Source organism: Pteropus alecto, unplaced genomic scaffold (assembly GCF_000325575.1).
Source record: "Pteropus alecto unplaced genomic scaffold, ASM32557v1 scaffold29, whole genome shotgun sequence".
Classification (NCBI taxonomy): Eukaryota; Metazoa; Chordata; class Mammalia; order Chiroptera; family Pteropodidae; genus Pteropus; species Pteropus alecto.
In genome coordinates this window covers 1582362-1594908 of record NW_006443120.1, presented here as the reverse complement: position 1 = coordinate 1594908, position 12547 = coordinate 1582362, and the positions used below count along the sequence as shown (strand labels likewise).

At 35.1% G+C, this 12547-nt stretch overlaps 1 protein-coding gene across 1 annotated transcript in view; it reads right to left on the bottom strand.

Annotated features, from left to right (window-relative positions):
- Positions 1-12285, bottom strand: part of LOC102879118 (ankyrin repeat domain-containing protein 26) — a 104436-nt gene extending 92151 nt beyond the window's left edge. Inside the window, 4 exon segments of the mRNA XM_025040540.1 lie at positions 3738-3844; positions 8061-8234; positions 8400-8514; positions 12035-12285. Coding sequence (XP_024896308.1) covers positions 3738-3844; positions 8061-8234; positions 8400-8514; positions 12035-12285 — 647 coding nt within the window.
- Positions 12286-12547: the final 262 nt, after the last annotated feature.

The following is a 12547-nucleotide window of genomic DNA, read 5'->3' as shown; positions in this document are numbered from 1 at the left end:
CTTCATGTTTTGTGCTTTTTGTCAAAAATTTTTTGCCCATTTAAAAAATGAGTTTACTTCTGGCCTCTCGATTCTGTTCCCCTGTTCTCTGTGTCTGTTTTTCTGTCAATACCATGCCGTTTTGATGACTGTCACTTTGTAGTATAATTTGAAGTCAGGCAGAGTGATGATTCCAGCCTTGTTCTTTTTTCTCAGGATGGCTTTGGCAATTTGGGGCCTTTTGAACTTCTATACAATTCTGATGATTTTTGTTCTATTTCTTTAAAAAAAAATGCCAATGGGATTTTGATGGGACTTGCATTAAATCTGTATAATGCTTTAGGTAATATGGTCATTTTAACTATGTTGATTCTTCCAACCCAAGAACACAGAATATCTTTCCATTTCTTTGTATCTTCTTCAATTTCTTTTAACAGGGTCTTGTAGTTTTCATTATATAAGTCTTTCACATGTTTCATTAGGTTTATTCCTAGGTATTTTATTTTTTGTTGCAATTGCAAAAAGAATTATTTTTTTCCACTTCTTTTTCTGACACTTGGTTATTAGAGTATAGGAACGATTTTATTTTTGAATGTTGATTTTGTGTCCAGAAACTTTACTGTATTTGCTTATTGTTACTACTATTGTTCTTGTGGAGTCTTTAGGGTTTTCCAAGAATCATGTCATGTCATCCACAAATAGTGACAGTTTGATTTCTTTGTTTCTTGTTTGGATGCCTTTTATATCTTTCTCTTGCCTGATTGCACTTGCTAGGTCCTCCAATGTTATATTGAACAACAATGGTGATAGTGGACAGCCTTGCCTTTTTCCTGATCTTAGAGGGAAGGTTTTTAGTTTTTCACCATTAAGTATAATGTTGGCTGAAAGTTTGTCATATATGGCCTTTATTATGTTAAGGTACTTTCCTTCTATACTGATTTTGTTAAGTGTTTTGATCATAAATGGATATACGGTTCTTATTTTTGGTATATTTTCATAGACCATTTGAGAGGCCAACTTTAATTATGAAATCTCAAGCATGTTGGTGTCTACTCCGGGAAAGGTGCTATGAGACTTTTCATCACTTAAGAAAAGATGCTCTACAGGACATCAAGTGGCCTTGGGGTGCTGATCTGGTAATTAAGGAGCCTGATCTTTTCCTGCAGCATCATTTGAACCTTTCTGACAACTTAAAATGGTTTCAACTAGCATATGCTAGCAGAAAACTCAAACAAGACGCTCAAAGTGTAACTCACCCTGAAGACCTGTGCTAAGAGGTGGACTCCACCCAGATTTTTGAGTGTGGGGCAAAGGAGGTCCAGCTGCCAGATGCTGATACTTTGGAATAGTGGCTGAGCAAAAACGCATATGTGTATAACCTAAAAATAGTTGTAACTTGGAAGTCCAGGTGTGGATCACCATGAAGACTGAGGAATCTGGATCAGCAAGGGCAACCTGGGATCAAAGGTCAATCATGACCCCAGGACCAGATTCAATCAGCCACTGTGCAGCAATAGAATCAACGTAAACCATAGACTAGCATGTCCTCCTTTACCCCTCCATCTGACAAAGGAGAGAAGATTGTCTCCCTTGGACTTAGGGAACCCTTTAGCTTCTTGAATAATTCAAGGGGGAGAGTATAAAAGATAAGTCCCAGAAAATACAGAAGTTTCTGCTAAACTGACGTTTCAAGACTCAAAGTAGAGAGTTGGAAAAATCAGAGAAGAGATATTATTTGTTTTCCATACATAGGGTTTGTACTTGGAATGAAAGACAAAGCTCTTAAAAGTTTTAGAATAAGGAAACTGTGCCCATTGCTATTTCTAATTTGTCCAGGCTTTTGCTTGGTCTCTGTTTGAGGATGGTCACTAAGTCACCGCCATTCCCCAACTGCCTGAGCTGAAATGTGACATCTCACCTGTTATGTAAGAAGTAACAGTTAAATTATTGCAAACATCAGTTTTTTTGATAACTGGCATTTTTAATGTAAATACTTACAAATTAAAACCTCTCTTTAAAGCATGTTCTTTCGCAGTCCATCCATTGTTATCTTTAGCGAAGACATCAACGCCTTGCTGAAGAAGAAGCCTGACTATATCTGAGGATGGATCATTTACAGCAAGTATGAGGGCTGTTCTAAAGTAACAGAAAGATAACTTCACCCTTAGGAACATCAATTAAGTTATTTAAACAGCTAATTTACCAGTTCATATCATCCTTGTCTGTGTAGAATTGACCATTTACATGGTTACGTGTTTAAATGTTCATCTTTGTAAATTAACTCCAAGGCTAAAAGGAAGGGACAAAAAGGAAGCCACTGGCCCCTCTTGGGGTTTACATAGAAGTTGTAAATTTAAAGTCCTTTAATAAACAAGAAACTATGCTGAAGAACCTTATCTGAAGTAGGTGAAGATTTAAATGAAGAACTTCTTGTTTCATCCTTAGTCTGATATATTGTACCTGGGCTTTTCTAAAGTAACAGAAAGATAACTTCACCCTTAGGAACATCAATTAAGTTATTTAAACAGCTAATTTACCAGTTCATATCATCCTTGTCTGTGTAGAATTGACCATTTACATGGTTACGTGTTTAAATGTTCATCTTTGTAAATTAACTCCAAGGCTAAAAGGAAGGGACAAAAAGGAAGCCACTGGCCCCTCTTGGGGTTTACATAGAAGTTGTAAATTTAAAGTCCTTTAATAAACAAGAAACTATGCTGAAGAACCTTATCTGAAGTAGGTGAAGATTTAAATGAAGAACTTCTTGTTTCATCCTTAGTCTGATATATTGTACCTCAAAGTCAGCTAGAAGTCAGGTGACTAAAAGGTGTTTTGCAGGCTTAAAGCAATAATATTAATAATTATAATAATAATAGTCATAGACTTAATGATGCTGATAAGCATGTGTTGGGCACTAAATTAAATGCTGGATAATCTTACGTAGAACTATGCTTGTGGGATATGTTCTTGTCCTCATTTTCACATCAGGATACATATTTGGTGATGATAAGTGATGTTCCCAAGGTCATACATCTGGCATGTAGGAAAGCTAGGCGTCGCACCCAATCTGGTATGAATTGAAAGGCCATCTCTTTTTTTATTTATCACTCACTGATAACTTGTTTTCATTATAGGGAAAGTCCATTCATTAAAGTTATCTTTCTTCCTTCTACTATACCAGTTAAAATTAAAAACATCAAATTATACCAGAAATGAATGATCCCATAGTATCTGGTAGTAATTCATAGTCAATTAGGGGTAAACTAATAACATCAGTATACTTCAAAGAAAGCAATAAAGCAAAGAGCCATCCAAAAGACAAAATCAACACCTATTTATGTTTAATATGCATCTTTTTAAGGAAAAAGTAAATAAAGTAGAAGTTTAACACTACCATAAGAGAGACTAAGTTTAATATCGTATCATAAGTAAAAGTTAGAGTCCATACATACAATATAAAACTAATAAAACTAATACAAAACCCTTTGACTAATATAAGATCATATGATAAAAAATCAAATTACAAAAGGCATCTATCAATATTATAAATAAATATGAATGTAAATACTGCAGTGTACTGTTCTCTCAGTTGCCCAGTCAGAAGAATTGCTTTTCCACTTAACTGGTGATGGGTTGATATCTTTCACTACAGGATTACAAGTTAATCCTCTTGTTATTAATTTAAAACTTCCGAACTGAGTGATTGTTACCACTCTAGAACAATATTAAGGTTAAAAAAAAATAATGAACAGCTATACCTTTTCATCTTATCGACTGCATCTGTATCTGCATTTTTCTTTACTAAAAATTCCACCATTTGCTGTTTGTTTTCAGTGATAGCAAGTAAAAGTGGTGTGAGTTCATCCTGTAAAAGAGCAAAAACTATTTATAACTTATGAGATTACATATTTTGAAACAGAGTTTTAAAACTTATAAAATATAATGTGAATTTAAGCATGTGATATAGAAAGTAAAAAAATATCCCTCTGGGCTTTCCCCTGCTGCTCCTTCTCTTTAAAATACCCTTCTCTACACTTCAACAGATTTGCTGCAGCATTGTTCTCCAAAACTCACTCCAAGCATTGATAGTATTGGTTCCAAGAATCCTGGCTCCTATCACAGTATCTCATAGTATTCGGTAGTTATTGTATTGCTCCCCATCTAAACCGAGAGCTTCTTGAGGGCAGAGGTTATTATTATTTTTTCATCTCTTAGCTCCAAGCACTAAATCATAGCAGGAAACATTTTAAGTACTTTTACTGAATTAATATCCTAAACAGTGTTTCTCTAAAAAGTGTAGTGTTTCTCAAATCATAGTCCAAAGAATATCTACCAGAAGTACTGTGCCCCAAGAGAAAGATTCCAGAAAGATCACCTGTGTTTGAGAAGTAATACAGAATGTGCTTTATATGCCTAGTACTAAAGAAATGTGTTTTTGTTTTTTTGTGTGTGGCGAACAAACATTAACATTTGAGAAAATGTTATCTCGGGGATACAATTTTGAGAGCTTTCCAAGAGATATGAAGGATTCCCCAGGTTAATCAAATTTGCTGGATTCTCTTCTATCAATGCTATCAGGACCCTGGGTGTCAGCTTCAGGCATCCCTGCTCCAAAAGAGTCACAGAGGAAATGGATTCTAAATTAAACAGACATGGGCTTCAAATAAACTTTGATTGCTTATTACTAAATGGTCCATGGGTTTTCTACGATTATTAGATGATAGATTTTTATCTTAGCTGTTACAAAGCACAGTATGAAATTTTATTCTCATTTATAAGGCTAATCTTGGGACTGAAATGAGTGTCTACTTTTATTAAAACCAGTTTTATTCTGGTTTCGTTTCGATTCTACTAACGAACATTTTATATCTTATGCAAAATCTAATTCAGAAGTAAAAATATAATGACTTATCAATAAATATTTCAGTACTGATTTATTTGAATTATTTTTAGCATAGTGAAAGGAACTAAATCATTTACATTTTTATAAGGAGAAAATTTAATACTGTAATTGCTGAGGAGACAGATATAAAACTGTGTGAAATATGCATAACCTAGACAACTAAAACCATAATTAACTTCATTAGACTTATAGAAATTTCAGTGGGAATATAATTATTTTTAGGACATATATATATTTAAAAAACAACTTATAAATTGTAACTTGAAAAATTCAACCCTATTTTTCAGAGATTCAACAAAACATAAAATATACAGTATAAATTAATATAAACTGTCTTGAAAATCTTGAGACCTTTATCAAAATATACTATAAAACAGAAATTGCGAACTCCATTGCTTACGGAAGCAAAGTAAGTAGGTGACCCAAGTAAGGGAAGAAGCGAGGTGGGGACAGTAGCAAACTAGAGAACACAGGTCTAATATGTAAGGGATAGCCTCGGCACAGCACACAAACAAGTATGATGGGCTCAAGGGTACAGATTTGATTCTTTAAGAGAAGCTTGAAATCCAAATTTCTACATGAGCCACCTAAATTTTAAATGTTGACTCAATTCATGGAGGCAAATTAAACACATCCAGAGGCCACATTTAGTCTGTAGTCCACTTGCGTTTTTCTACTTGCTGTGTTTCAAAATGGTTGTGTTTAAAGCAAATATTAGAATGTAAGATCTTTCTTTTCTTTAGTATCATATGTTTTATAAAAAAAAATACAAACCGTTATTGAGACTCATACTACAGAATTTTTCCAAAACTTAATAAAAATACAATCTATTTGTGTTTATTTCTCACAGATTGTTAATCAAATGGATAATTACTTCAAAGGACTGCTGGAACTCAATTATTCAAACAATTCTCATTGGCTTCATCACTAACTTTGTGGTTTTTGATATTCTAAGGTTTAAAATTGCCGTCTTGGTTAAGCCAGTGTTCTATGAATTGAACAGACATACTGAGACATACTGAGTCTATCGCACAGCTTCAACTATAAAGAACTTTGATTATTTACTATTATTGCAGGGAAACCCTGCTTGTAGTAAGCATGTGTTATTATAATGACCTGAACATGATGAAAATATGCAAAATTCTTAAACGGTCTAATTCTATTTATCTATAGACTACCCATAAGCAAGTTTCAAAAGATTCTCTGAGTGCCAGTGAATGATCGACGGTGGGAAAAAAGGGGTGTTCCTCTTTAAGACAGCGGATATGGCCAAAGATATCCCCTTTAACCCCTGGAGCGCTAGGGTAGAGACATTTGAAACTCAGGCTAATGGTGTTGGAAAGGACAGTGCTGGAGGGAGTATCTCCTACCAAACTCCAAGTCATCTGGACATTTATGAAGTTTTTGTAATCTGTGATTTTGCACATAACACTTGTCCATTCAGTAGTTCTTAACCAAGAACCAAGAGTTGTATCAGAATCTCAAGGAAATACTTCTAAAAACATATGTCCAGGCCTTATTAGATTTACTCAAGCAAAATCTTCAGGGAAGAGCCAATTTTCTTTGTCATTTCCTTTGGATTTGGCCAAAAAATAAAAGTGTCAGAGCTATGAGTCACTTATCTAAACTACATTTAACTTCCTGGGTAGGGGTGGAAGAGGGACTAATAAATTCAAAATGCGCTTCATTTCATTATTTGTAAACACCATCATGACATTCTTGATTTCAGAGCAGAGTTTAGCCTTGTATCTAAGGGGCAGTTTCTGCCAGGATAGAATAAAATGTCAGTCAGTTACATGTCCTTTCTTCTTCTTCCTACTTATCACCACCTGTTTGCTGCCAATCTGGTGGGCTCAGAGACCTCCTCAAGCTGATCTCCAGGCAAGTTTGCAACTCCCTGACTCTCTCTCCAAAACAAAGAATTACTATCCTTGAAACTTGAAGAGCACCTTCCCTAAATATCTAAAATGAAGAAAAAAGAAACAAAAACAAAAAACCTATTATTTCCACTCAATTACCAAATTTTCAAATTGGCTTGTGAATTTTTGATTAATCATTCTTTTTTCTCCCCCAGATCCTATTTTCCTTGTAAACTTTGGCCAACGACAGATAAGTAACTTTTTTTATGATATAGGGACTTAATCAACAGCAGCAAGATTTCTATTATATGGAAAATATATTTTTATTTTGTTTATGTTTTAAGGTAAAGCCTATATTCAAGGAAAATTTTACTTTCCTGCATTATTTACATTAATTAGGAGAAAAAACTAGGATGGAAAAATATATTTAAAAAAAAATTGCCTTTGACAAATGTTTTCACAAACATTTGCCATAAGTGCATAAAAGCGAGCTGTACCCTCCACTACTTCTTTAGAAGTATTCTTATGTAAACCAAAATCTTAGACAATTAAGTTCTTTCAAAATGTTCTCATTCAGAGATTGCTTGAGCTTCCTAATATGTAAAACTGACCTGACCTATGTCAATCGAGGACCTTCCTGTCAGTGTTGCAGTGACTAGAGGTAAAGTGTGTCTAGAAGCAAAAAGCAGGTGACTGCTTTGTCATCACCCACTCCCTGTACAACTGCAACCCCATGAATAAGCTCTGGGAGGCTGAGCAGGAGCAGCACTGTGAGGTAGAAGACCCCAAGGTGCTAAATGGCTGGCAAAGAGGCTATGAGCACAAATGAATGCCCTTGCTGGAGGTCCAGACTTGACCTGTCTCTCCTGCCCCAATCTTCAGAACCTTGGGGGATTGTTCAGGGCATGTGGCCTGCTGCTTCCCCTTCCCACTGGCACTCACACAGCTCCCCCTGCCCAGAGGAACCCACTTCCTAGGCCCCTGCCTGTGCAGCAGCCATCCTCCACCATCGCTTCACTCCCCCCAGGCCCTCAGTCCTTTGTGGGCTCTGAGCCTATCACCCGCTCCCAGGTACTAGCAGGAAGTTCTTTCTTCTGGTGTGGAAGGGTGGTAGCCAGGAGACCGAGCTTTGCTCATTCCGTGGATACCACATCTCTCCATCCCTCTCCGACTTGGCTTTGGAGTTCTTTTTATGGTGACAGGGCCTGATGTATATAATATGCAGTATATGTATTAGAAATATAATGCTTGTGGCTAAAAAAATAAACAAAAAAGCATATGTTTCCAATATTTTGTAAATAAATTTAGTTGATCTATACCTTGTTCCTTGCTTCAATATTGGCCTTGTATGAAAGCAGCTTTGCTGCCATATCCATATCATGGCCAGCAACAGCATAGTGCAGAGCCGTGTTGCCATAGATGTCCATTATATTTGGATCAGCACCATGTTCCAGCAGAATAGTTGCACATTCCTCCTCTTGGCATTGTACGGCCTGTCGGTATTGTCCCCAGAAACAGATGGGAAGTGTTAGGAATTCAAAGTGAACCTTACACTAGTTTTATGACGTCGTTCTATTTAAATGAGATAAATTCATTCTAACTATCCATAATTAAATCAAATCCATCTCACATTTTAGTGTTGGCTACTATGTATGTACCTTAATCAGGGCTGTCTTGTTTTCATTGTCACAAAGGTTAAGCTGGCATTTACTGTCTGCTAGGAGAGCTACCACTTTCGGATGGCCATTGGCACAGGCCAAATGTAGAGCAGTCCTATGAAAGTGAGAGGATGTTTTAGGAAACTGGAGGGCACTATCTCAAAACATATAATTATTCATATAATTGTAATTATTAAGTGCTATTCCTATGCCTTCAAAACAAGTATTTAGTTTTCTTCTGGAGAATGTACAATATTTATTCGCTCATGTTACTCACCACATTAATAAAAGAGCAGCCTATGTGAATAGAGAGAGCATGACCTGGGCATTCAGCTCAACTTGCCTTTGATCCTGTTTTAACTTTGTTACTTAGCTTTTCTATGCCTCAATTTCCCCATCCACAAAAAGGAGATAAAAATAGTGGTTATTTCACAGAACATTGTTATATGCTTAAATGAAACCTATGCAAAGTGTTTGCTACAGTTCTTAGCACAAAAATACAGCTCAATAATTGTTACATAAAATTATTATAATTATTACCATTATGACTGCTTTAGAAAGACATTTCAATTTAGTAACATGATATCATCTTGCCTTTATTTGCAGCTATGTCTTAAAAATTAGAAAGAACACAATGTTTCAATGATGCTAAGATGCTTATTTTCTCACATTTTAACACCTCTGACACTAAAACGCAATTTATAATTCTAGATGCCTTTCATCCACAATTGGCAGCATTTCTAACACTCTCTTACCAGTGCATAAAAGAGTGGGCATCATACCATAATCCATTGTGCCTTACATTAAGTGAAATAATGGTTTATACAACAGACCTATTGCAGTTCCAGATATTTGGTTGGTACTGAAGTAAATTTTAGTTCTTAAAAGCATTATGAGGAAAGACGACTAAAATAACAAAAGAGGGAAAGCACTTTTTTCAAGTAATTCTTACTTTGTCAATAAATTTTAAGTGAAAGGGAGCCCAGAATTCAAATGAATAGGGATGGCTCATTTTATTCAATAACTGGATTTATAGATTATATAAAAATCAAAAATTTCAATGATCAACATTAGTATTTAATACTATTATACACTTTCAAAAGGGCCGGTAAATGTTATCTTTTATAATTATCTACCTTCGGAAATACCTTTCAAAGGTGGGAGAAAAAGCATCAAGTTGAGATTAGGTCCTAATACTATAATTTAAAATTTCTCATTTGGTTCATACTGAGCAGCATGAAAATTTGAAGGATGAAAAGGGCCTGAGAGACAGATTGAAGAGTCCTGAGAAGACTATGTCTGCTACGAAATAGGTATTTAGATTATATTTGATGAATAAATGGATTGACAGAATAGATAACTATAGTTGCAGAGTTCAATATTCATAAATAAAACTTTTTAAAATGTAAAGCAATACTTTTGAAATAATGGTAATCACTTATATTTGCTCTTATTGATTTTTATATCATAAGGACACAACTAAAATGATTAATCTATAATCGTTTTCATATTTGTAATAAGGCCACATATAATAAAAAACAAATATGTGTGCTGAAATATATACACAAACTCTACAGGCACCAATAAAAGAATTCTTTTTATTTCTGAAGATGTTAATTCATCAAAAAACTTCAAAAAACAGAAAGTGAGAAATCATTTTCATCTGTGCAAGATTTATATTCCTGCTCTTCTCAAGAATTATTTCATTAATAATAAACTTACTAGGAGATATATATATATGTTCATTGTAGAATTCAGATTTTTAAAAAAGAAAAAGAAAATTTCACTTATAATACAATTGCTCAGAAATACATTTTATCCCATTTTGTACATATTTTCAGCTATCATAAGGTCATGGTCAGTTTGGGTGTATGTATAATCAAACCAATTCTTTCCTTCATTTCTGACCTAGCAAAGTACATCGTTACGTGACAACATACATCTGTGGTCTATACCACCTTTAATAGTCACATATTATCTCATCCTGTGGATGCACTCCAATTTACTTATAAAATTCATTTCTATGAGTTCATCTTATTACGTTGTTATGGTAAGCAGTGCTGAGAAAACTCAATTGTATGTAATTTATCTAATTATTTCATGAATATACTTTAGTAATAATAGAGTTGATGGGTAGAGGGAATATGTATTTTTAAATATGTGATAGTTATCACCAAACTGCCTATTTGAAAAGTGAAAAGCTACTTGAACTTAAGTAATTTAGAAAGATCACTATGTTTCAATGACCCCATGTCTTCACAAATGTTGTAGGTAGAAACATTATTTTATTTCTCTTTTAACTTAAATTTCTTTTCTTACCAGAGACACTAAATATTTTTTCCTATGTATACTAGTCACATGTAGGTATACAAAAAGTGCTTTGTCCAGTTTCAAATTATAGGTTTTTTCTTTGATGATTTCAAAGATTTCTCTGGAAAATGAAGATATACTTTCCCTTTGATATATATATATATGTTGTAAATATTTCACTAGAACATTTTCTTTTATTTTGTTAGTATCATTTTTTGATATACAGAGGATTTTGACTTTTTGTATTGCTCAATTGACCTTCCGAATTCTTGCTTTTGAAGTCTTTGTCAATATAAAAAGTATCAATAGGCAGCTGTGTTTTCTTCCAGAACTTTTCTCATTTTCTATATTTAAAATTTTAACCTATATTTTATTTGAAACATATTTTTTGTGGTATAAAAATTGACCTAGATTTCTCCAAATGCTTAACAGTTATTTATTTACCAGTTATGAGTAATTCATCTTTTCTACTAACATGAAATGTCACCAGTAACAAGTTCTAAAGACTTACATATATATATATATTTGGGTGTTTGGGCATTTTCTGGGCTGTTCCAATCATTTTTCTGTCCTTTCAGCTATTAGTAAACAAATTAATTTCTGGATATCTAAAGCACATGTTGGTATCTAGAAGGGCAAATTTCTGTCTATTATACAAAATTTGTCTTAATTTCATCATGACAAAAAAACACAGTGTGTGTAACCCCAAAATTTTAACACCATGATATTATTGGTTTATGTAAGAATGATAAATGTAGAATGACCACACATTTTGAGAAAATGAGTCTTTCTATTCAAGACCACAGCCATCTTCCCACTTCAAAGTTCCCTTCTAAGGTTCCTCAATAAAGACCCTACATCCATAGGTGTGCACTGCTATAAAATAGACATTGAATTTTATCTGAAGAGCTTTTAGCCCACGAGTTGATCTATTATGGGATCTGTTTTCTATATTATGCACTTTTCTATTTTACATAACATTATAGTATAAAAATCTGAACAACAAAAATAAAATGCCATGTATACTTAATTTTATCTCTATTATTCACATTAAGTTAAATTCCTTTAAAATCATCAGTAAAGTGCTCGATAAAGGAATTATGAGTGCGTCCTAAAGTTTTCCTTACTGCTGCTCATCAAGTTCGCCTGGGTGCTAGGCCCCAGGTAAGGTCCCTACCGCCAAGGCACTGTGGGGCTGAGCCTGGGCAGGGAGGACAGCCCAGCACCCTCCATGATGGGAGGGCTGACTCCACCTGGCTGTGCCTGGGCAGGCAAGCCCTTCTCCCAGGTCCACCCCTGGCCACTGGCCTCACAGTCCCCATTACCTGTTCATTTTGTCTCTATCATTTAAGTGCCTTAAACTTTTCAAAAGAATCTCCTCCATTTCCTGCGCATCGCCTACGCTGGCAGCTCTGTGGATCTTTCTGAGATCTTTATCTCGGATGTGGTACCGGTTCCAAGAGGTGATACTATTACAAGCCTCAGGAGTGAGGCCTGTGTTGTTCTTCTGTTGTCTGGTTAGGGATCCAAAGGGTGACTTGGCCTTCCAACTCTCAAATCCAAAAATCTTCTTCATGTCCCAGTCTTTGTCGAGTCTATGAGCTTCAGATACACCTCAGCTCCTCTTCTCCTATTCTCCACCCCGGAGCTCAAAAGGCGCTTCCAGATAAGCCAACCGTTTCTTGCCACAACATTCCAGCAGGGCAGTTTGGAGGTTTAGAATCTTTTAGCTACAAATGTTACCAAGCAACGCGTCTAGACAGGAGTGAGCATGTGCTTGTCAGATGCTGAAGTCACTGCACATGCGCACAGAGGCCCACCGACCAAGAGTACACAGA